The sequence below is a fragment of the Lactuca sativa genome, chromosome 5 (assembly GCF_002870075.4).
Source record: "Lactuca sativa cultivar Salinas chromosome 5, Lsat_Salinas_v11, whole genome shotgun sequence".
Classification (NCBI taxonomy): domain Eukaryota; kingdom Viridiplantae; phylum Streptophyta; class Magnoliopsida; order Asterales; family Asteraceae; genus Lactuca; species Lactuca sativa.
Genome location: NC_056627.2, coordinates 364208673 through 364234779, shown reverse-complemented (window position 1 = coordinate 364234779; position 26107 = coordinate 364208673). Strand labels below are relative to the sequence as shown.

Below are 26107 nucleotides of genomic sequence, written 5' to 3'. Positions count from 1 at the left end.
AAAAATGTGTGATATTATGATGTTGAGAGAAAGTATGAATGCTAGATTGGGTGGACGGATTGAATAAAAGACTGGAAGGCCCGAAATTGACAAAGCACACGCAAGGCCCGACAAGCCAACTCAAACCCAATGATCTTGTTAACGACATTGGGTGTAAGGTCATGATCATAAAAACCATACTCTCAAATGAATTCATCAAAGAAATCCAATATTGAAAGACAAAATCCCACCTCGAAGATTGACATAGGTGCCTCGACCTTCACTGCCAATGGCTGATAAATTATACCCTCATCATGTTGAAACTGCACTCCATGTTAAGGTATAAGCCCAACTCAGAGATTGAAGGGACTCGAACTCTTCCAGTGTTGGGTCACTCCCAGATCGGACGAAGGTTTTTGCTAACTTAGCATAAAAACTGTAGGGGAAGATAGGAGAAGAGGAAAACTGAGGCAATCAAAGTGTACGAAACACGAAGAATACAACTGTCCCTAAATAGGGGGAGTTCACAATGTAAAGCGGGAGAACTGAATGGTTTTCTCAGTAAAAACTACCTGCACAAAATGGCTTTATCACATCAACAGATGTTAGAAACATCTCCACCAAACCCGTGTCTAGATCAAGGCTAGAACAACTTGGTTATGTCACCCAAACGCAAAGGTTTACTAGCCTAGGGGACTTGTTAATGTATCCCACTAGGAATACGTAAAAGATAACGAGACTGTTACCTAAGAACGACCTAGTCAATGGTCGCTGCTCGATGTGTTCTATCCCCGGGCCCTCGCCTCTATGGCCTCACACTTATGTCTCGACACTCTAGCGCCAAAGCCAAGCCAATAACAAAAAGCTATGGTCTACAACAAGACAAAATAGTACCAAACACCTACCAGAGAAACATGTGTAGCGCTCAATATGTTTTCCTCTTGTACCTATGCACCAATAGCGAGCAACAACTATTGGAGCACAACCCGCCAATAGGATGCATCCATATCCTATCGGCTTAGAAAGCACAGAAGGTATTGTCGGGGCCGGTCTCCTCAACGATTGGTATAAAAAGAACCATTCTCCTCCAAGAGTAGGGATCGCCTCTTTCTCCATATTAAGCTTGACCTTAATTTTCTAATTTAGATACTGACTAGACCATCTGAGCTTCGTTCTAGGATCCCCTCCCAGATGACGACTGACATTTATTCTTTCTTTGTTGTGATTCTCATGCTTAACCCAAACAACACACGTAACGATGATGTTATTGATGGGTTTTGAGCATTCTAACACTTCCTAAGTGTACATGCAACCCTAATAACCTTGGATCTATGTTTGTCTAATTATCATGCAAAGTTGAATTCCAAGGTTATATTCCTATCTAGCATACATGGGGAACAATTTTAACTTGAATCATAGATAGAATAACTTACCTTGTTGTTGCTTATGTTCCTTGAAACCTTGTGAGCCTAGCACCCCAAGTGTGATGCCTCAAATGCTTCACACAACACCAAATGCTCTTGGAAAGACTCTTGAGATAACACACTTCACAAAAATCGGCCAAGCCCTCTTGTTTCTTAGTAGTGCCGATTTTGATGGAGAATATGCTTCTTATATAGTGTTGACACATCTAGGGTTACACCATGTAAACCCTAATGTGTCATGACTCTTCATTTTCATGACCCATGGGTTTGTAACTCCCATGGAGCATCCTATGGGTAGAACCCAACTTGATAATCCATGGAGCCTCTTAGCCCACTATACAAGATATGGATGATTTACACAATCAACCCATATATTTAATTAGTTATCCTTTGATCACTTAATTAATTCCAAATTAATTCTTTGATCAACTAATCAAATAATATTATTAATATATTAGAACTTATAATATATTAATAATCTCCAAGTGTTATTTCTCTCATTTAGTCTATCCAATTGCATGGTGCCATGCAACCCAAATGGACCATGCCGGGTCGGGTCAAGTACAAGCCCGAAATAGTTATGGACTTAGACACCTTATCCAACAGTCTCCCACTTGGATAAGTCTAATAACTATATCTCTAGTACTTCAGGAACCGACCGGCAATCGTAGCTCTTTCAAGGTTTCTCGAAACTTGAGAAGATGATGGTACGCCATTTAAGATAAGTGATCATATAATCCTCCGTTCTAGATATCAGCCGGACAAATACATGGAACATTGTCTTACTTCTTGTCCAGCATTTGTTTCCCGATTTCCGATTTGTTTGACATAGAACTTAATTGAACACATCAACTTAGTTCTGACCGGGCCCGGTACATGGGTCAAAACAAAATCATCGAGGGGCCCAGATATCAGCTTCTAATCCAAGAAGGAACAGATAAACTTCGACTCATATGTTTGTTCTACCACTCATTGAATTACACACAAAAGTACGTTTTATAACATCGAGTTACCAATGCGGTTTCGTACAGTCAATGCATAACCAACTTGTAAGTAACAAATCATATCTCTAGGTTTGAAGACTTATATGATATTACCGTCTCACGATCACTCGAGATAGAATTCCATGAAGTGATTCCAGTGAGCGTGGGTTGAGTCCAATGCTCAGAACTTATGAGCACTCATGATTGTTGTAGCCTTGTCCAACACCTTGGACCTCTACAACCCATCATGACAGTCTTGATTCATACCTACTTCCGACATATGACCGACTGTGGAGGTTTGAATAATATGTTACACCAAACAAAATTATTCTGGAAGTCAAAACATGCAAAAGAAATATAGTAAACGATTGACAAGAGATAGCAACACTTTACTCATAAATAAAACACCTTTTATTCATCATCAAATGTCAATTACACTTTACAAATTTCTGAGTTATCTAACTACTAAAACTTATATCATCCTTCAGCCCTATGCTCCGAGCATGCTGGAGATGCTTAACCCTACTCAGTCCCTTCGTGAGGGGATCTGCTGGGTTCTCATCCGATGATACCCTCTTTGCCACGAGGAGTCCTTCCTCGATCCGATGTCTAATAAAATGGTATTTTCTGTCGATGTGTCTGGATCTCCCATGATCCCTTGGTTCCTTGGCTAAGGCAACAGCACTTTCACTATCACAGAAAATTTCCATTGGCTCTTTAATAGCTGGTACAACTCCAAGGTCTCCAATGAAGTTCTTCAGCCATATCGCTTCCTTTGCTGCTTCACTAGCTGCAATATACTCTGATTCACAAGTAGAATCAGCCACTGTCTCTTGCTTGGAACTCTTCCAAGAAACTGCTCCTCCGTTTAGGGTAAAGACCCAGCCCGACTGAGAGCGGAAATTATCCCTATCAGTCTGGAAGCTAGCATCACTATACCCAACAACTCTCAAGTTATCACTCCCACCGAGGGTAAGGACCCAGTCCTTAGTCCTCCGTAGGTACTTGAGGATATTCTTTACCGCAGTCCAGTGTGCCTTGCCAGGGTTCGCCTGATACCTGCTAACCATGCTCAAGGCAAAAGCTACATCGGGTCGAGTACACGTCATAGCATACATGATCGATCCTACAGCCGAAGCGTAAGGTGTTCGACTCATTTCTGCTATCTCAGCCTCAGTGCTAGGGCTTTGTGTCTTACTCAACCTGGTGTTACTCTGGATGGGTAACTCTCCTTTCTTGGAGTCCTGCATGCTGAATCTCTTCAGCACCTTATCCAAGTAGGTACTCTGACTAAGTCCAATTAGTCTTTTACTCCGATCTCTCAAAATTCTTATCCCTAGAATATAGGCAGCTTCACCAAGGTCCTTCATAGCGAAACACTTCCCAAGCCAGGACTTTACTTCCTGCAGGGTTGGAATGTCGTTTCCTATGAGCAGTATGTCATCCACATACAATACCAAGAAGCTAACTATACTCCCACTAGCCTTGACATACACACAAGATTCATCTTCACTCCTAGAAAAGCCAAATTCCTTGACCTTTTCATCAAAGCAAAGATTCCATCTGTGAGGTGCTTGCTTCAATCCATAAATGGATTTCTCAAGCTTACACACTCTATTAGGGTACTCGTTGCTGACAAAACCCTCTGGCTGACTCATGTAAACATCTTCAGCTAACTTCCCATTAAGGAAAGCGGTTTTGACATCCATCTGCCATATTTCATAATCATGAAACGCAGCTATGGCTAACAGAACCCGAATAGACTTAATCTTGGCTACCGGAGAAAAGGTCTCATCATAGTCCACTCCAGGAATTTGAGAGAAGCCCTTTGCAACCAGTCTAGCCTTATATGTGTGTACTTTACCATCCATGTCGGTCTTCTTCTTGAAGACTCATTTGCACCCTACTGTCTTACGACCTGGTACATTTTCAACCAAGTTCCAAACTTGATTGTCATACATGGATTGTATCTCGCTATCCATAGCCTCTTTCCATTTAGCAGACTCGGGGCCTGCCATGGCTTCCTCGTAGCTGTTAGGGTCATCTTGACTTACTAGTGTCTCATCACTAATAAGTGTCTCACCTTCTGCAGTAATATGGAATCCATAGTAATGCTCAGGTGCACTCCTAACTCTCGTGGAACGTCTCAGAGGTACAGATTTGTCAATTTGCTCAACAGGAGTTTCCTCCTCAAGTTGAGGGCTAGAGTTTGAAGTTCCTTCACCGCTTGAGTCTTGAATTTCTTCAAGATCAATTTGCCTCCCACTGTCTCCTTGGCTTATAAACTCTCTTTCTCGAAAGACTCCTCTTCTTGCTACAAAGACCACATTGTCACTAGGTCTGTAGAAGAGGTAACCAAAGGAATGCTGTGGGTAGCCGATGAAAATACACCTCTCGCTTCGAGGTTCGAGCTTATCATGAGTCTCGCGTCTCACGAAAGCCTCGCAACCCCAAATCTTGATGTGGTCTAGTTTAGGTACTTTACCAGTCCACATCTCGTGAGGAGTTTTGGCAACTTTCTTTGTAGGGACTAGATTGAGGATATGGGCGGCAGTCTCTATGGCATACCCCCAGAATGAGATTGGTAGCGTAGCTCGACTCATCATGGAACGAACCATATCCAACAAGGTTCGATTACGCCTCTCAGCCACACCATTCAACTGTGGTGTCCTGGGAGGTGTCAATTGTGAGACTATCCCACATTCCCTTAGATAGTCGAGGAACTCTGAACTAAGATACTCACCACCACGATCGGATCGAAGCATCTTAATGTTCCTGCCCAATTGATTCTCGACTTCCTGTTTAAATTCCTTAAACCTCTCGAAAGTCTCTGACTTATGCTTGATCAAGTAGACATATCCATATCTACTATAATCATCAGTAAAAGTCAAATAATAACGATTAGCATCCCTTGTGGCATGTTTGAATGGTCCACACACATCCGTGTGTATAAGGTCCAACAAACCTTCACCCCTCTCACATGAACCTGTGAAGGGTGACTTTGTCATTTTTCCAAGTAAGCATGATTCGCAACTATCATCTGACTTTAGGTCAAACGACTCCAAGACTCCATCTTTTTGGAGTTGGCCTATGCGTTTCTTGCTTATATGTCCAAGACGACAATGCCATAATGATGCTTTATCCAAGTTATTATTAGTAGAATCAATACACAAAACATTATTTCCCAAGTTATCTACAACAGATACAGCTTCATACACACCATCACAAGGTAATGCTTTAAAATAAAAGACATTATTATAGAAAACTTCTATAGAACCAACTTCATTATTAAATGAAAAGGTAAACCCTTGTTTGTACAAAGCATGAAAGGAAATAATATTTCTTGCCATTCCTGGCGAATAACAACACTTATTCAAATCTAAACTAAACCCACTACTTAGCGATAAAGTATAAACTCCAATCTTGGTAACAGGTATAACTTTCCTATTCCCCATGATCAAGTTTATCCTTCCTTGCTCCACATCCTCACTTCTTCTTAGTCCCTGCAAGTCACAACAAATGTGAATACCACACCCGGTATCAAGGACCCAAGAATTAGAATGGGGTGAGTTATTAGAAATGATAGTGTAAATACCTGCATGGTTGGGTTTAACTTTCCCATCCTTCACATCTTGCTGGTATTTTGGGCAGTTCCGCTTCCAATGAGCTTTTTCATGGCAATAGAAGCATTCAGCCTCTTTTGGGTCAGAAGAAGGAGTAACGAAACCTTTCTTGGTTCTACTTGAAGAAGAGCCATCAAGGGTCCGAACCTTGGTACCCTTAGAAGAGCTCTTTCTCTTCCTCCCTCGATTCTTCCCGATTGCCAAAACCAGAGTAGAGTTTTGAGTAGGAGTGATAGCAACCGACTTCCCCTTAAGACCTGTTTCTGCGGTCTTGAGAAGTCCCTGAAGTTTGCTGAGGGTGACTTCTTCCTTGTTCATGTGATATGTCATGCGGAATTGATCATAGCACGATGGTAAGGAATGCAAAATAATATCTATTGCAAGATCCTCCGGGAAGTTCACATTAAGCTTCAGCAAACGATCCACATACCTTTGCATTTTCTGCATGTGGCTCGTGACGAATTCCCCGTCCTTCATCATGGTTGTTATCATGGAGCAGATGATCTCATACCTCTCTTGTCTTGCACTTTGATGGTATCTTTCCATCAAATCTTGGTGCATGTCATAAGGGTAGAAATCTTCATAAGACTTTTGGAGTTCCGCTGTCATCGTGGCCGTCATGATGCAAGCCACTTTCGTAGCATCCCTTTCATGCGCCCGAAATTCAGCGATCTCCTGAGGAGTTGCAGTGGACTCATTAATCTCCTTAAGCTCCTTGTCAAGGACATATTCTTTGTCCTCGTAGCGGGTAATCATCCTGATGTTTCTGATCCACTCATTAAAGTTGGATCCATCAAAGGTGACTTTCCCACACAAGTTTATAAGGGAAAAGGAGCTATTAGGATTAGAGCCAGAAGCATTGTTGAAAGACATCTGAAGGAGAGAGGACAAGATTAGTTTAGATATAAGAGAGTCCTTAATAAAACACCCAAATGTAATATTAAGGCTAGGATCCAATCACAATATAATATAACTTAGAAGAGGTATGCCGTAATCTAAGCTATATCATATTTGAAAGGTAGGTGAATGACGATTCACCAATTTCCACCACGAAAACCGCAATATTTTACTATTAGGTTTTTGAATGGTTCTTAGAAATTCCTAGATTCTTTGAGATTCAATGAACTTTTCAAAGGCATGTTTCAATCTCGAGTGTGCCCTCCAAGTTTTGTGACTGGGATACCGAGGATCACAAAACGAGGTGTGAAGTAACCATGCAAATCACTTGGTACCCTTAAAGTTTATCACTCAATCGATGTGCCGGTTAACCACACACGCTCCATCGATACTATAATAAACCCTAAGTCACCCTTTACCTACCTTGTTAAGTCCAAGTTAGTGTGCCGGTTAACCACACACGCTCCACCAACGACTTAATCAAAATGTAAAGTGTAATTTCATGGAATAGCACCTTATTCACATTTTTCCTAAAGTAACTAAGATTGGGAATTTAATAAAACATTTAGTTACTTTATAATATTCATCATACTTTGAATGAGAATTAATAAGTCCTTGTCTTACCCGTTCGGCTAACGACCCTCCACCGATCAAGCAAGCGGTGGGTGAGAGTGGACACCCATTAAGTCACCATTTTATAGGCAACAACCTTATACCCACCTTATAGACCGGCTTCGTGAATGAGGCGTACTAGCGGTAAGACGACTTTGTTCTTATACATATATATATAATTATTAAATCATAATAATATAAGTATAAGGGTTGAATTTTAACTTTTAAAATTCTAGGGGTTGGAACTAAAGTTTTAACTTAACTTTACTTGTTCCAAAACTTGAGGGCAAGTTTTGTAAACTTTCAAAACTTTTCATTTCTTGTAACTTATGAGTTTAATAGAGTAATAAAATGAGAACTTTTCATTTTTCTAACTCTTGTGTTCTTTTAATGGTTTTTTAATCCAAGAGACTTTTGGTTTTCCATAACTTGAGGACAAGTTATGGACTCCATTAAAACACATTATGATCATGAATTAATCTACCACATAGGTTACAAATAATTCCTATGATCATCTAAACATCATAAGAACAAGAACATGAATATGAACACTTTCAAGAATCAAAATCACATTTAATCTTTGTAATTTTGATAACTAGGTGTTGTAAATGAGTTAGAAAAGACATTACACCTTCTAAAATAAGTTTTCAAGTACCAAAACATTTTAGGGTAATGATTCTAATCCATTTCCAGCAACACAAGTCGAAATTCTGCACTCTGTCGACCCTACTCGCCGAGTGCATAAACCTACTCGCCGAGTAGGTTGAAGATACACATGAACTCGTCGAGTCCTCCCCATGGACTCGCCGAGTCCATCAGTCAGACAGCAAGATTTTCGACTTTCTTCAACTTTTAAGCACAAATAACAAACAAACAAGCCTAGGCTCTGATACCACTGATGGGTTTTGAGCATTCTAACACTTCCTAAGTGTACATGCAACCCTAATAACCTTGGATCTATGTTTGTCTAATTATCATGCAAAGTTGAATTCCAAGGTTATATTCCTATCTAGCATACATGGGGAACAATTTTAACTTGAATCATAGATAGAATAACTTACCTTGTTGTTGCTTATGTTCCTTGAAACCTTGTGAGCCTAGCACCCCAAGTGTGATGCCTCAAATGCTTCACACAACACCAAATGCTCTTGGAAAGACTCTTGAGATAACACACTTCACAAAAATCGGCCAAGCCCTCTTGTTTCTTAGTAGTGCCGATTTTGATGGAGAATATGCTTCTTATATAGTGTTGACACATCTAGGGTTACACCATGTAAACCCTAATGTGTCATGACTCTTCATTTTCATGACCCATGGGTTTGTAACTCCCATGGAGCATCCATGGAGCATCCTATGGGTAGAACCCAACTTGATAATCCATGGAGCCTCTTAGCCCACTATACAAGATATGGATGATTTACACAATCAACCCATATATTTAATTAGTTATCCTTTGATCACTTAATTAATTCCAAATTAATTCTTTGATCAACTAATCAAATAATATTATTAATATATTAGAACTTATAATATATTAATAATCTCCAAGTGTTATTTCTCTCATTTAGTCTATCCAATTGCATGGTGCCATGCAACCCAAATGGACCATGCCGGGTCGGGTCAAGTACAAGCCCGAAATAGTTATGGACTTAGACACCTTATCCAACAGTTATGTCCCAGAGACACATCACAACAAAGGGGTAGATTCGATTTGGCTGATTGTGGATCGGTTGACCAAGAGTGCACATTATATTCGTATTCAGGAGAGCATATTTGTAGAGAAGTTGGCAGATGTTTATATTCAGGAGGTTTTGGCTTGTCATGGGGTCCCAGTCTCAATGGTTTTGGATTAGAATGTTTGGTTCACTTACAGATTTTGGAAGAGATTTCATGAGGATTTGGGTACTCCTCTCCACTTCAGCACGACTTTTCATCCATAGACCGATGGACAGAGTGAGCGAACTATTCAGGCTCTGTAGGATATGCTTCAGGCACGTGTGCTAGATTTTGGCGGTAGCTGGAATACGTATCTCCCATTGGCTGAGTTCTCTTACAATAACAGTGACCACACCAACATTGATCGACCGCCTTAGAGATGTTATATATGAGGAAGTTTTGGGCCCCAATTTGTTGAGGCGAGGTCGGTCAGCGAGTTATGGGTAGCATGAAGATGGTGCTACGGACCACTGAATTAATCAAACAAGTGTGTGGGAGATTGTAGACCGCGTAGAGCCGAAATAAGAATTATGCTGATAGTCGCCAGTCATATTTAGAGTTTTAGGTCAGAGATATGGTACTCCCACAGGTGTCACCTTGGAAAAGTGTCATTCGGTTCAGGAAGCAAGGCAAGTTGGGCCCTAGATATATTAGTACGTTCATAGTTATTGCTTAGGTGGGCAGCGTTGCATATCGTTTGGAGCTACCCGAGGAGCTCAGTCAAATTCATAACACTTTTCACAGCTCTCAGGTGCAAAAGTGTTTGGTTGATGATTCCACAGTGGTGCCACTAGAGGACATTCAGGTGGACGAACACATGAACTACATAGAGAAACTGGTGGCGATACTCGATAGGAAGACGAAGACTCTGCGAAACAAGGAGGTGGGTTTAATGAAGGTGTAATGGCAGAACCGAAAAGGTTCAAAGTGGATGTGGGAGCCTGAGTAAGAGATGATGGAGCATTATCCAGAGTTATTTGTAGAGGTGGACTTCGAGGACAAAGTCTGATTCAAGTGGGGGAGAGTTGTAACATCCTTTTCCAGGTATTTTCATTTCCGGCTTAAAAAAATTGCAAAAACAGCCCTATATAGGGCATACTTGGTATGTATGCAGGGCGTACATCATTAATGAGGAAGGTAGATCCCATGTATTACGCCGGGCGTACTAGGTGTATGTGTAGGGCCTACAACCCAAAACCCTAATTTTACGGGTTGAGCCCCTATTTAAACACCTTAAGTCCCTTGCGGACTCTTCATGACCAACCTCCATTCTCAAACGGCCATTTCAAAACCCTAATCCTTGATTAGCTTGTGTGAGCCTCTTTTATGTGTTTTTGGTGCATAGTAAAAGAGTATAATTTTTTCCTTAAGGATTGTTGTGGCTTGAGCTTGAAGATCTAGGGCCTTTATCACATTTGCAAGCCTCTGGGGGTATAAAACTCTTACCTTTATAGTTCTATAGCTTAGATCTAAACTAGCTTTGAGATTTGCATGCTTTGGGTCCCATGGTTTGGTTCATGTGAGTAAAAGCTTCTCCATAGCTCAAGTTTATCACTTTATGTTGTTTTTGAGGGTTTTGGGTCATAAAGAAATGGAGTCTTTGTTGCTATATCTCATTCATGCAAGATTTTGAGGTTATTAAAGAGTGTTATTGACTTAGGGTTTGGTCTTGGGATCTAATAAGCCATGCAAAAGCTTAAAGTGGTCGACCTTATCAGTTAAGACCTTCCTAAGATTTGGATTTATGAGTTAGACGTTTAGTATTTAGATATTAAGAGGTTAAAAAGTGGTTTTGGACAACATGGTATTAGGCGGGGGGTAACCTATGGGTATCCATGGTGTAACGGGTTTAGCCCCATATCCTTTTTTTGGAGCTCAATACGTTAGGCATAAGGAGGGAGTACGCACGGCGTACTCCCAAAAGTGTTTTTGGGCCATTTTTAGTCCTTGGGCCATGTTTGGTTGGTTAGCTTGGAAAGGGTAAAATGGACTGTTAAACTAGAGAGAAAGAGAGTATGAAATGGACCTTTGATTATGGGTTATTACCCTAATTATTAATTAAGGTCGGTTTTAGATATGTTCAACATGAGGAGCCTTTGTAGAAACAACTCGAGTGTATTATCGTCGGATTGAGGTGAATATTCTCACTATACTATGTAGGATGCTAGTTGTCTTTGTGATTCTTGCATGGAAGACCTTGGGGGTAGCCCATAGCATTTGTATGAAAGAACATGATGGTAGCCCATGTCACTTGGATGTTAGACCATGAGGGTAACCAAAAACATTTGATGGAAAGAGCATGAGGTAGCCCATGGCACTTGGTTGTAAGACCATGCGGGTAGTCCATGGAATTCCAGGGAAAAGATCATGGGGGAGCCCATGACACTTGTATACAAGACCAAGGGGTAGCTCATGGCAATGTATGTATGATATATGGTATTTTGGGTAACTCACTAAGATTTGTGCTTACGATTTATGTTTAAAATGTTTTTTATGTACTTCTTGTTTGAAAGGGAAGGGTCCGAATTCATCGCAGAACATCCACCTGGGTTCAAAATTTTATGATTTTGGATCGTACGTTGATAACTATTTTTTTACATTGACATACTTTGATGGTTTTGAAATGAATGGTTGATGTTTTGGTTAACTTAAAATAGAAACCATTTACTTAGTATTTTTGGGACATTACACGACATTTGTTCAGTATTGAGTGAATGCAATTGTAACTATTAGTTAAGAACCAAAACTGGCATCTGCTCAAAGTAAAATACTAAGGGGCCAAAACTAGTAATTTGTTAAAGTATTGTGATCATACTATAACTATTAGTTAGAGACCAAAATTGGCAGTTGCTCAGAGATAGTTGAGAATATCGAAGTTGGGGGACTAAAAATGTCAACTTCACAAACTAATATAGTAAAAAGTTAAGGATTTACCAAAAGTGGCAAAGTGTTGAAACTTTTATTGTAAAACTTTGAAAAAATTGAAAAGGGACCAAAAATGACAAAAGTGATGAAACTTAATATACAAGAGGTAAAGTTATCAAAAACGAAGTGCAAGGACCAAAAACGTCAAACTTTCAAAAGAACTGTGGCAGAAACTGGAATTACTAAAGTTTACTATTCCTAACCGTGATGGTTTTTATATATATATATATATATATATATATATATATATATATATATATATATATATATATATATATATATATATATATATTGCTATGTTAATTTCTCTAGTATATTATAATTAGTTTAGGAAGAAAAAGGTTTTCTACAGAAAGGAATCCCCTCACAAATAAAAAATAAAACTGTTATATATATATATATATATATATATATATATATATATATATATATATATATATATATATATATATATATATATATATATATATATATATATATATATATATATATATATATATATATATATATATCAGACATCCCCTCTTAAAATGTGGGGTATCTGCAATATATGACCCCTTGAAGTCGCTTCCTTTGACGGTTTGAGGAAATCTCTCTCTCTATATTGTACTATGTGTTTTACAATTTGAGAAAAATAAAGTTTCTATGTGTTGTTGGCTGAAAAAGATAGAAAAAAGAAAGAAAAAAAATAATATTGTCCCGTTGTTGAATGACTTGGGAGAGAAAGATTTTTTCCTCCCTTATAGGAATGAACTTTAGCAAACTTTTATGACATACTAATTTTTGTTGTTTTTATAACAGTAATTGTTTTGTTTTCGACAAAAAGTTAAATATATTAATTTATAGTGTATGTCATTTTTGGTCATTAAAATATATTAATTTATAGTGTATGTCATTTTTGGTCATTAAATTTTTGTGTTTGTGTGCTCATTTGGCCACTCAACTCTTTTTAAATTTAAAATGTCATTGAACTTTTTGTTTTTTGTTCATTTAATCACCTAAATTTTAGTTTGATCACTTAATTTTTGGTTTTGTGATCATTTAGTCATCTTCCTTTTAAAGTTGTACTCATTTATTGACAAAACTAAAAGTTAGATGACTAAATTAGCATAAAGCCAAAAGTTTAGTAATATTTTACAACTTAAAATTAGTTAAATGACTAAATAAACATAAAACCAAAAATTTAAAAAATAATCTAAACTCATTTATTTAAAAAGCCAACCATTCGTTTTAAGCTTTAAATGGTGACAAAATCTTCAAGACAATGTACAGTCATCGTTTTTCTATTTGAAACTCCAGTATTGTTTTGCTCAAATCGTTTGGGCAGATGTTTACAATAAAAAAATAAAATTGTCACATAACAACAGTAAAAATGTTAAACAGTGGGGACACCTCCCCTCTTGTCTCTTGATATAAAAGGGACTTAAGTTATATGATGTTACTTCTTCAATTTTATTTATTTTTTGAACGATAGGTCATTTAATAATTGTCGGATCCGAAGCTGATACTCTGTCTTCCATTTTGATGATTTGATGATAAGGTTCTGCATTTCTATTATTATATCCCCTTCCTATGTATATTTCATTTGTACATTGGTCGGCCATATTTGCATTATTTTGCACCGAAGTTTGTTCCAACCTTTTTCTGTTTATCAAACGACGAAATGATGTGAAAAAAGAAAAAAAAACATTCAATGAGATGGTTGTAAAAATAACAAACTGAACTAATAGTTTAGTGATAGAGCAAAAGGAGGTGGCAAATTATAAGCAATAGGGATTTAAAGTGATATATAAACATTACGATGATGATTGTCATTGTCATTTGATATTAATTATTACAATCATCATCATCATGTGTTATCATCACAAAATCATAAAAACTAATATAATTATTAACATACTTCTCTAAAAAGGCAAATTGCACACAAAACAAATGTCTTTTCGATTAGTTTTAGTTTAAAAAGCATGCTCTAAAAATCCAATACTTAAGGACTATTTATAAGTTTTCGGTTTAACAAAAGATCCCACAAAAGAAAAGTTGTTTTAAACATAATACTTATGGCCTGCCAATGTAAGCCAGAGGCAACTATCGTGATGAATTGTTACAATGTGTGTCTCCTTCTGGGAAAGCGTTAGAGTGGGCGATGGGGCCTTTACTTCCTTTTGGCATGATAAACGGAAGGGTGATGTGCCCCTTGCTATTTCTTTCCATAGAATATTTGCATGGGACAATTATAGATTGGAATTTGTTAGAGACCATGTTTCTTTAGGTTGGGCCAGACAACCTTCGACGATTAGTCGGTTACCAAGGGGAGGTATTGAGCAGACTCAGTAGGACGTTTTTATGACATTGTTGCAAAATGTTTAGTTAGAGGTCTAGAGTCTATACCCGATAGATTGGGTTGGCTGTGTGATGTTTCTGACACATTCTCCGTCTCTTCCGCTCGTGCATTTGTAGATAGTGGTATGTTTGATGTGAGTGGTTTGAAGACTAGTAAAAATAATTAGGTTTCCATTAAGATTAATGTTCTTATATGGAGAATCAGACTTGATAGCATTCTTACTAAAGAGAGACTCTCTTCTCGGGGTTCGAGGTGGAGTTGATTCTTTTTCGTGTTTGTCAGAGTGTTGTGGAGACGATTGATCATATTTTTGCAGGTTGTGTTGAGTTGATTGCTATTTGAGGTGTGTTGCTATATGGTGGGGTGTTCAATTGCCTGATTTGTTTTCCATTCCTTCACTTATTGCTTGGCCCGATTTAGTTACATTGCGGGGAGGTCAACGTAAGGCCCTTGAAGTTGTTATTTTGACTACTTTTTGGAGCTTTTGGAATTTTAGAAATGTCATTGTTTTTGGAACGGTTATCCTAGGGAAACTCATTCTCATTGATGATGACGTAGATAGGGTGTTTTTTTAGATTTTCAATAGATGTAGCAAAGCTAAGCTTAGTTGGAGTTCTTGGTTTCATAACCCTACTTAGCTTCTATTTTGTTGTAATGGGGTGTTTCTAGCTTCTTGCTAGCTTTTTAATAAATTTTCTACTATTCTCCGAAAAGAAATTGTTTTATTGTAGATGTATAAGAGAAGCTTTTGCAATTTAATTCTAAAGATACACCCAATAAAATAGAAATTCACTGTAAACACGGTATCATTTGATGCAATTTGTCATATTTAACGTAATATCTTTTTATAGATACAAGGATTCAATGCAAAAAATGTATTTTTAATTATTTATGTATTATAGTATATTACTCTTATTATTTCTATTATATAATTATATAACTAACTTTTAATTGCTTCTAAAATAATAATATTGTAAAATTATTTCATTGTTCAAAAAAAAAAAAAAAGACATCGAGGGAAAGTAGGTAGCAACAAGAGAGAGCCATTGAAGGTGCTAACTGCTAACATCGACCCATTCCCAGATGGTGCAACGTATATAAGGAATATTTTCAAGTGGTACGAGATTATCGAGAGTATTGTTTTTTCAAAAGCAACCGCAATAAAAGAATACTTTTCAATTCAATAATATGAAAATAAAATAATCCAAATTGATGTTTTTACGATGGATTTAATTCAAACAATTAAAATGATTTTGAAACCAGTGTCATGTTTGTAACAAAAATTAGAGAGACAGTTATTATTAAATCAATTTCTATCATAACCACATCGCTTATGTGATGAACCGATGATCACAAGCTTAAGAAATTTTTGAAACTTAAAACAACTTACTAGATAGGGTATGTTTCTTTGGCATACATGCCCCAAACATCCCAATTATTATGATAGTCGTTTCAGCTCATTTGCTAATACTCCTATATTTTTATCACAAGTTTCCATCTTATGTTTTAGGTGTTGTTTGGTTCACAGATGAACAAAAGGACCGAACCGGATCCGACCCGACCCAGGAACCGGCTTCGGCCAAAATCAAGAACCGAACCGGCCCGGCGGTTCTACCGGTTCCGGTTCTACCAGTTCCCGGTTCCTATCGGATGTTGTCCTGTCTTCAAATGTTGGAACCGGTTATCGAAAAATAGCATCATACGGTTTCAATTTTTGCCGGTTCTACCGGTTCCAAAAATCCACAAAAATAACGTTCCAGTCCCGGCCCGACCGGTTCCATCAGGTTCCGGTTCCGGTTCCGGTTCCGGTTTCGATACCGGTTCCCCGGTCCATATGCTCATCCCTACGCAGAATATTAATGAAGAAAATGAAAAAAGAATTTATCATGAATTTGAATACAATTCTATATCCTATATGGTTTACCGGAAATAGAATTATAAGAAATTTCAGATTATGTTTCATTATCAAGAAATAGAATTGGAATCCATGTAAAATTACAGAATTTTCATTTTTGTCTGGTATGCTTAATTTTACTTAATTTTCTAACTTATATATAAAGATGATAGTGGTGGTGATGGTAGCGGATGTAGTGGTTGTGGTGGGTGATACTAGTGGTGGTGGCGATGACGATAATGGTGTTGGCGGCGACGACAACAGTGGTAGTGGTCGCGGTGGAGGTGGGGGTGGTGGTGGCGGCGATGACTCTTGTGGCGGGTGATGATAGTGATGGTGGTGGTGGTGGTAGTGGGGGTGGTAGCTGGTAGCTGGTGGTAACAGTGGTGGTGGTGGTGGTGGTGGTGGTGGTGGCAGCGGTGGTGACAATAGTGGTGATGGCGGTAATGGTGGTAGTGATACTGGTGGCGGTGGCGGTGGTGGTGATGGAGGCGGGAGTTGTTGGTGGCGGGTGATAGTAGTGGTGGTGACAGTGGCAGTGGTGGTAGTGGTGGTGGTTGGTAGCAGTAATGGTGGGTGTTGGTTTTCTGATAAGTAAAGGGGTATTTTGTAATATGCCACTTTCCTTGATGAGAATGAATGTTTTTCATCCAACTTTGCAAGTTGGCAAGTTTTCTCTATCCCGCATTGGTAGGGGAAGAAACATTTAGGTAGGTTTATAATGTTTTTCTCTTGATAGGCCTTCAAAGGCTTTTAGTGGATCAAGGGATGAGCCAAACCCACACACGCGCCCCTAGTGTAGCCTAGCACTAGTCGACGCCGCGAAATGGTGCATTTAGCAGGATGCATCGATCGCTGAGGAGCTTTTATTTTTCGCGAAGTTCAAGTTAAGTCAGTTTGAGCAATACAGTCAAATGGTTGACCCAGGTTGACTTCGTGGATAAGGTGATGGAATCTTCTGGAAGGCCCAGAAAACGGTTCGCTTGGAGATGAAGGCGTTAGGGTTTCTAGGGTCTGGCCTATGAGGGCCTTCTAGGGTTTCGATACGTATAAATACAGCTCCCTAGGATGGGTATTGCACACCGAATTTCGAAGCTCTCTCACTCTCTTGGCAATTTTTTCCAGTTTTTTGGGTATTCACTTTGTGTTTATCGTTTTCCAATGTTGTTGAAAACCAATAAGTCTGCATTAAATCCTGGGGTTTTACTCTGTCGCTTACAACCAATAGAAGCGAAGTAAAAACCTTTTAGGATTGGAGTCCAATCCGTGCAATTCTCTATGGTCAAGATCAAGTATTAAAATGTCGGTTTTACCTTTCTGTCTTGCGTTTATTTTCGTCCAATAAAAGGACACTCTTCTTCTACCTTTCTGATAATCAGATCTATTCGAGAATGATTGATATGGTTTCTGGACGCAACTTGGTAATCAAAATAATAATTGGATTTACCATATGCAACAAACCGACATATAATTCTCAATATTATTTGTTTGTTTCATTGCGTGTCTATTGGTTCTGATTATCAACAATCTTAAAGGTTTTTATTGTGTTTATAAATCAACATACTAATGGACACCCAAATCCTAACCGGTAGTCTCCACTACATGGACCAAGAGTTTGCCAAGCTTAACCGATTCGATGGTCGGAACTACACACGTTGGGCCAATACGGTCAGGTTCATGCTTCATGTATTAAAGCTCTCCTATGTTTTGGACCCAAAACTGACATCAATTCCTGGTGATCCAATTCCCGAGGTGGGGTAAACTGTGGATCCAACGGTCATCTCTAGTCTGGAAATGTAGTGGGCTCTATATAGAGAGCCCGAGTAACTGTGTGTGGGTCTCATCATGAACTCACTGTCTGATCAGATCTATGATCTTTACGCGTCGGTCAAAGATCCGAGAGGGTTATGGAGGGCTTTGGAACTCATGTACAAGGCACATGAGGAAGGTAGAGTTTCAAATGGCTGATAACAAACCTATCTTGGAGCAAGTACATGAATTCCAGGTCATCGTCAACAAGTTGAGTGCGCTTTCCATCTTTATACCAGAACTCATTCTGGTTGGTGCTATCATCACAAAAATGCCACCCTCGTGGAAAGACTTCTCTAATAGAGTGGTGCAAAAATCTAAGGACTACTTACTCCTTGGACGATATCATGAAACACCTTCGTATTAAGGAGGAAACTCACATAAGGGACAAGCATGGTAAAGTCGGATCAAGTGTGCACCATGTACCAGCTGGGGGTTCTGGTCGTAAGACCAAGTATAGGTGACAGAAAAAAAGGAACTTGGGTGCCAAGAAAAAAAGCTTCAAGAAACCGAGTCATCAAAATCCTATTTCAAAGCCGAAGAGGGCTAAACCTTACCACACCTAAGGAAAAATTAGGCACTATGCGAGAGAATGCAAAGATCGCAAATTAGGACTGGTAACACATGCAGTCAACCAGGTTACTGATATGGTGGCAAGTCTGAACCTTGGAGAGATTTTCATGATCTTTTCCCTTACTCGAGAAATCTATGCTTGAGGATGGTTCGTGGACACTGGAGCCACCGTGCATGTTTTTGGGCAATGAGAGAGCTTACGTACTTACCGTCCAATGCCACCAGGAATGGTAGTCGTGTGTGCTAATGGTCACAGAGTTGAAGTTCAAGGAAGAGGTGATTTTTATTTAAAGTTCACACGTGGTGAATGGGTTACCCTTTCAAAAGTTCTTCATGTTCATACTATCTCGAAGGGGTTGGTTTATGCGGATAAGTTTCACAAAGGTGGGTTCAAGATGGAGCTTGAGAAAGGCAGAATTGTGATCACTAAGGGCAGAAGCTATGTTGGGAGGGCGAACAACTGTTCAGGAATGTATCATCTTTCCCTTAGTGATCCGGGTAGTGTGAGTAGGCCAAGTGTTGAAAGTGGTGGTTCTAGTGTTGAAAATGTGTCTTGAGTTAGTATGATTGATGTAACCGATGGAATGATTTCTAATGTGAATGAAATGAACTTTTCTAGTTACTTTGTTTGTTCAATTTCGTTATGGCATAAACGTTTAGCACACACTAATGTTAAAAACATTGAAAAAAAATGAAAACTAAAGGAATGTTAAAATATGACACAAAAGATTTTGAAAAATGTGAAGCTTGTGTGAAATCAAATTTTACAAAGAAAACATTTCCACCAGTTAAAGGAAATACATCATTACTTGAGTTGATTCATTCTGATATATATATATATATATATATATATATATATATATATATATATATATATATATGTGTGTGTGTGTGTGTGTGTGTGTGTGTGAATAAATGGAATACTTACTCGAGGAGGAAAAAAGTATTTCATCACATTCTATGATGAATCCAATTGACATCTACATGTTTATTTGTTGAGATCAAAAGATGAAGCTTTTAATGCATTTAAACTGTATAAGGCTGAAGTCGAAAATCAAAATGAAAAACACATCAAAACTCTTCGCTCGGACAGAGGCAGAGAATATTTCAACCAAGAGCTTGACACATTTTGTGAAGATAATGGAATTAAACATGAGAGAACTTCACCATATACTCCCTAACACAATGGTTTGGCTGAGAGAAAGAATTTGACCTTTGTGAGATGGTCAACTGTAGGGGGAAGCACTATTGATTGCATGTTATTTCCATAATAGGATCACTAGTCGTGTGATTCCTACAAGTCCTTATGAGTTGTGGAAAAGTATAAAGCCTAACCTAGAGTATTTGAAAGTGTGGGGTGAGTGGCTTATTATCGGATGCCTAATCCTAAGAGATCTAAATTGGGAGCTCGGGCTATGAAGAGTGTGTTCATTGGATATGAGCTGAACAACAAGGATTACCGATTTTTGGATGATGAATTTGGTGTTGTCGTAGAAACCAGAGATTTGGAATTCTTTGAAGACAAGTTTTCTAGAGATGATGAAAGCTTCAATAATACAACTTCTACAATTACTTCTCGAGAAACACTCCCACCTTATTCTATTGTGGATGAACCTATGAGAAGTACTAGAACTAGAATAGAGAAAAGTTTTGGACACGATTTCTATTCTTATTTGGTTGAAGGAACACAAAAGAAAGTGACAAGAGAGATCGTTTTTGCCATTAACTTGGATGATGATCTTAATACCTTTACTGAAACCATGAAGTCTAGAGATGCTCCTTTGTGGAAGGAAGTTATAAATGACAAAATTGATTCAATTACGGGTAACGGAACTTGGGAGTTAGCTAATCTATCCAAGGGGAGGAGACCCATAGGATCCAACTAGATACTCAAGGGAAAATATCATCCAGATGGATCCATATCTGCATATAAAGCAAGAATAGTTGCTAAAGGGTAAATGTAACAAGAAAGGATCAATTATTTCAATACTTATGCCCCGGTTGCTAAGATTAGTTCGATCAGAACTCTCTCAACAATTTCAGCTTTAAAAGGACTATACATTCTTATCGGTTTTGAGCATAACAACAATCCTATGGTGTACATGCAACCCTAATTGCTTTGGATCTAGGTTTTTCTCTATTGAACATACAACTATGAATACCAAAGCAATAACCCTATGAACTAGCATACACAATTCGAAAATCACATATGATTAGGGTTAGGAACTTTACCTTACTTGCTACGTAGCAATAACAAGAACAATCCTTCTTGATCTTGACTTCTGAAAGCCTAGTGCCCCAAGTGTTGCACCTCTAATGGAATCACAAACACCCACTGTAAGAGGAATGACTTAGGAGAGAAGGATTCCGGCCACCTTAGGGTTTCATAAAGCATGGGGCGAAAATCCTTAATATTGGGGTCTATTTATACTTGTGGCTGCTAGGGTTTTAGGTGGAAACCCTAATATAACTGATTAGGCCTTAAGCAGCCCATGGACACCTTCTAGAATACCACTTGGACGAATTCTTCATGGGCTTCCCATAAAATTTGTCCAACCTTATTCGAAGGTGATCCATCAGCACATTGGCAATATCAGTCCTAGTATTTAATCAGTCTCTTTTGAACATTAAATTAATTTCTGATCAATACTAATTAAATAATATGATTTCCAAATAATATATTAATCTTGTAATATATTAATAAAACCATTTCGAGTACTAATTTATTATTCATATAATAAATCCTACTGTCTCTCCTCTTGTTATCCTATCAAGTTGCATGAGTGAAGGCAACCCAAAAGAACCATGCTCATAATCGGGTCAAGTACATACCAATAATAGTTATGGGCTTAGACACCTAATCCAACAATCTCCCACTTGGACAAGTCTAATAACTATTATTGCAAGTTCGACTTCAAAACCTGATTAGTAATCATAGCTTTCAAAAGTCGTTGTTGAACTCTGATATTATCAATTACGCGTCCTTTGGATAAGGGATCATATATTCCTCCATTCTACAAGATATTGTATGAATTGAGACATGGATTATAATCATTCTCTCTGTTCATGTGTTTTTTTCAGATTTCTGATTTATGACGACTAACTAATTGAACAAATCAAATCAGTCCGAGCTTGGCCAAGCGCGTTACAACCCGAAACTTCCATCCTATGTAATTGGTCTGCGTATCGACTTCAAATCTTGAATTCATCATCTTTTATTAGATCTTGTGGTTCCATATGGGTGCTCCAGACTTAGTATAATCTAGATATGAGTCTTAGGGAGGGTTAGAGAGTGTTTAGCATCACAAAAATCGAGTCACACTCACCAAATAAGGTGTGTGCGGCCACACACCCAACCGCAAACACTCCCAGCCTCACACCCAAGCCCATATATGAATGGATACTCCCTTCATTCATTCATTTATATGTTCCTTTCCCTCTCTCTACTTTCTCTCTCTAAATTCATCAACCAAGAACACTTTGAAGGCTTCATATTCGTGATCTACTCCATCTTCAAGCTAATTAGTGGTAAACACTTGAATCCCAAGCTTAAAACTCATCATGTTCATCACATTCATCGTCCTTTGAAGGTGTACGGCCGCACACCTTCATATGGGGCAGCATACATTCAAATCTCCTAAGTGTGAAGAGAAAACACTTCAAAATCATCATATGGACTCACATGAGGAGTGTATGGCCGCACACTCATGTGTACGGCCGCACACACACTCTGTACGGCCGCACACTCTTATGTGCAGCCTCACACACACACTTCTGGCCGCACTCCCCAGCCGCACACTCACTTCCAAGACCATACACCCACTCTAATGCCCATATTTGGCCCTAAACTTGCATAGATCATTAACTTGGGTCATGTGACACATATTCATAGTAATTCCAAGCCCTAAGGATGTTTTCCCATCATGTTTAGACATGAAACACCTTATTTCTAACTCATTTATGTGTCATCACATGAATAATAGGGGCCATTGGCGTTCAGGGCATCCGTTGACACTCGAACCCTACGTTAAACTGTGAGTTCATACCCCTACTCCTTTTCCGTGTTTTCAATGTTTTCAGGGGGGATACAAGCACGGGTACAAGGGAACTTGTACTCAAAAACTTATTTTCTCGTGTGAAATGTTTTCATGACACATATGCTTTTAACACTGGAAATCTTAAGAGGCAACCATTTGAACTTGCAGAACTTATTATCATAGTATTTGTGAAACACGTTATAAAATGCTATGTTTTATATTTCACAAATGGTTTTCTACATTAAAATAGTTAAAAGCATTAACCTTAGAACTTTGAACTTGAAACTCGAAACTTGAAACGTCCTTGGTAACACTCTACTGAGATACGAGAGTGAAGGACGCGTGCTTGGTAACACTCCACCGAGATACGAGAGTGTAGGACTACCCCTGTAACCAGAATCTCCTGGAGGGAGAACGTGACTTGAGTGTATAGATCTATACGGGATTGACTACCCCGCACCTGGCTGCTAGCTACAGTCGAACCGAAAGCTTCAAGGGTGACAAAAGTCATAAAACGATATTGGCCACATTTCGAGCCTTATCTAGTCTTTAGTATGGTTATAGAACTCGCAATCTAGATTATGAAAACTTTGATACTTACTTATTAGTTTTATATACGTGTTAAAACTAATACGTTTTACAAGGATAACTATGTTTTTCAGAACATAACTTTTGCAGTAATCAAACTTTCAGGAAAATAAGGGTTTTTCCTGGGATAACTGAACTTTTCATAACCACATTTGTGTAACAAGCGGATAACTCAACTTTTCTTATAAGAAAATATGGGATTTTCTTGAATTCATAACTTGTACAGAAACCAAAGGAAACTTGTTCATTTTCAGAAAACAAAACTACTTATGAACTCACCAGCTTTATGCTGATTTTCAAACTGCTTGTATTCTCAGGTCCACATTAGACAGGTACTCAATGATCCTTTTGGCAAAGACGGAGTACGTAGAAGACATGTCATACTTTTGTTTATATATATACATATGTATAACACTTGCAACACTTGGTTTTTCAAACAACTGTAAATTTTCATATGTAATGTAATGGTTGTTTACTTTGCTTACTATGTACATTGGTTATGATATTCAACATGATGTCACATCTGCTCCGGAACGTTTCCGCCTTCGGTTTTAGGGTGTGACAAAGCGCTTTAGGGTATCATCACTAAATCATCGAGGGGCCCACATATATCGCTTTTATCCTCTTAGGGTAAAAGGAACGGATAAAATTTGACTCATATGCTTGTACTATTCCCTCATCAAATCACACTCAACAGTACGTTTTATAACATCAAGTTATTGATATATTTACGTATTATCAATGTGCGACCGACTTGTAAACAACTCATATCTCTCCATTTTAAAAAATATAAGATATTATCGTCTCACAATCACTCGTGATAAAACCCATGAAGTGATTCACGTGAGCGTGGGTTTAATCCAATACTCAAATTCTATTTCAGGAGTACTCATAAACACTGCAACAGACTTATGCTATGTCTAAACACTTCAGACAATCTACAGTCGGATTCATGACAGTCTTCCCTCATTACCTACCTCCAAAGTATGATTGACTATGCATGTTTGAATAATCTTATTATTCGGGAAGTCAAAACATGCAAAGTGAAACACAAGAATAATCGAATCCAATATAGTCTCAACACTTTAGAATATAAATAAAACACATTTTATTTAATCACCATATTGATTACACATTATTCATTGTATAATATTTTTTTAATCAACTTAATACTTGAATTAAAACAATAGTCATCTTATGCTCCAAGCATGCACACTATGTTTACTTATGGTCCTTTCTTTAAGAAATAAATCAATTGAAAACATTTCCAATGATGCTCATTTCACAATTCCAATCCTTATCACAAGTGTAATAATACTAAATTATTGTCACTATTAGAATGTGTTAGATTCTAACATTTTACGCAATGATCCTTTTGTAATGTCAATGCACCAAAGTCACAAAGACTTGGACAATGAAATTACAAAGTATTCCACTGGAGATTGTTACAAGAAAATTCCATAGATACGAAGTCTCACATTCAAAGTACATTCCTTTGAACATCCTTCTTTCATAAAAGTTTCTAACGTACACATAGATTCTTAACATCCAACTCAAATTATGGAATCATTTCCATATTTTCCGTATGACAACTCATTCTTAATAGAATCCTATCTATTCATAATAATTTCAATATGGTCCATTCACTACTATACTTTCAACTGCCCATGAGAGACCAATCCTTAGCGAACCCTAGAGTGTCCTTAACAATTGTTTAACTACCTTAGTCATATCTTGTTCTAGTCTTTTTCCCCTCCTAATGCCCCGTGTATTTGGAAAATTAGAACACGTGAATATTATAGCATATGCAATCGATCCTATATCTGAAGCATATGAGATACGATTCATAATGTTTTACATAAAGACATTATACTTTACCAGCTATAATATTTCCATATATAGAATTTCCTTATGTCGAATCATTTCAACATAACATTCATATATGTCATTGACTAAATTTGATTAATACTTCAATTTAATCTTTTAGATCCGAAATAAAGTATAAGTATCCTCTCCTTTTTATAGTGAAACAACCTTTCAATCTCTGCAACTTTACAAATCAAAACTTGTTTCCTATAAATAGCATTGCTAACTCGCAACACTTAACGTAATAATTGTTCTCCCACTAGCATAATAATTACCTTTTAGCAGCATAACACTTATGCTCCCACTAGCTTTGACATGTATCCAAAAATCAGTTGGACTTATAGTAATCAATACTTATTGAATTTCTTTCCAAAGTTCAGATAAGCCTTTATCTATGCTTCTCAAGCACATACACCTTTCATTAGAAAGCTCATATGTGTGTATAAACAATTTCAGAATTTACAATAATAAGTCCCGAATGTTCATACTATTTGCCACTTCTCACAATTCGAACTATGAAGAGGGATGTCGTAATCAAAATCGAATTTGAGAATGCAAATACCATAATTGCTAACTCTAATCCTTTAAATCTACTTAGTGAAATCGTTTCCTCACAATCATTTTCATGAAGTGGAGAGAAACTTTATGTCACCTAGATTTTATGGTGTATGTGTTCCTATCCACGTGAATTTGTCATAACCATAATCACAAGACAAGGTGGGTGACAAATCCAAACTCATATGGACTAAACTAGTTCAATCTTAATTTCTTTCCATCTAGTAGCACAAGGATCCTACCATTTCTTCCAGGTCATTGAGTAGTTCACCCTTACAGATCAAT

At 37.9% G+C, this 26107-nt stretch overlaps 1 protein-coding gene across 1 annotated transcript; it reads left to right on the top strand.

Moving 5' to 3' along the window:
- The first annotated feature begins 16560 nt into the window (after positions 1-16560).
- Positions 16561-16992, top strand: LOC128126169 (uncharacterized). Its single transcript, XM_052763939.1, has 2 exons — positions 16561-16715; positions 16779-16992. The coding sequence occupies exons 1-2, from the start codon at positions 16561-16563 to the stop codon at positions 16990-16992; spliced, it is 369 nt and encodes a 122-aa protein (XP_052619899.1).
- The last annotated feature ends 9115 nt before the right edge of the window (positions 16993-26107 follow it).

Coding starts and splice junctions, on each gene's coding strand:
- LOC128126169 (XM_052763939.1), top strand. CDS start 16,561: ATGATAGTGGTGGTGATGGTAGCGGATGTAGTGGTTGTGGTGGGTGAT. Junction 16,716..16,778: donor GGCGATGACTCTTGTGGCGG/GTGATGATAGTG, acceptor TGGTGGTAACAG/TGGTGGTGGTGGTGGTGGTG.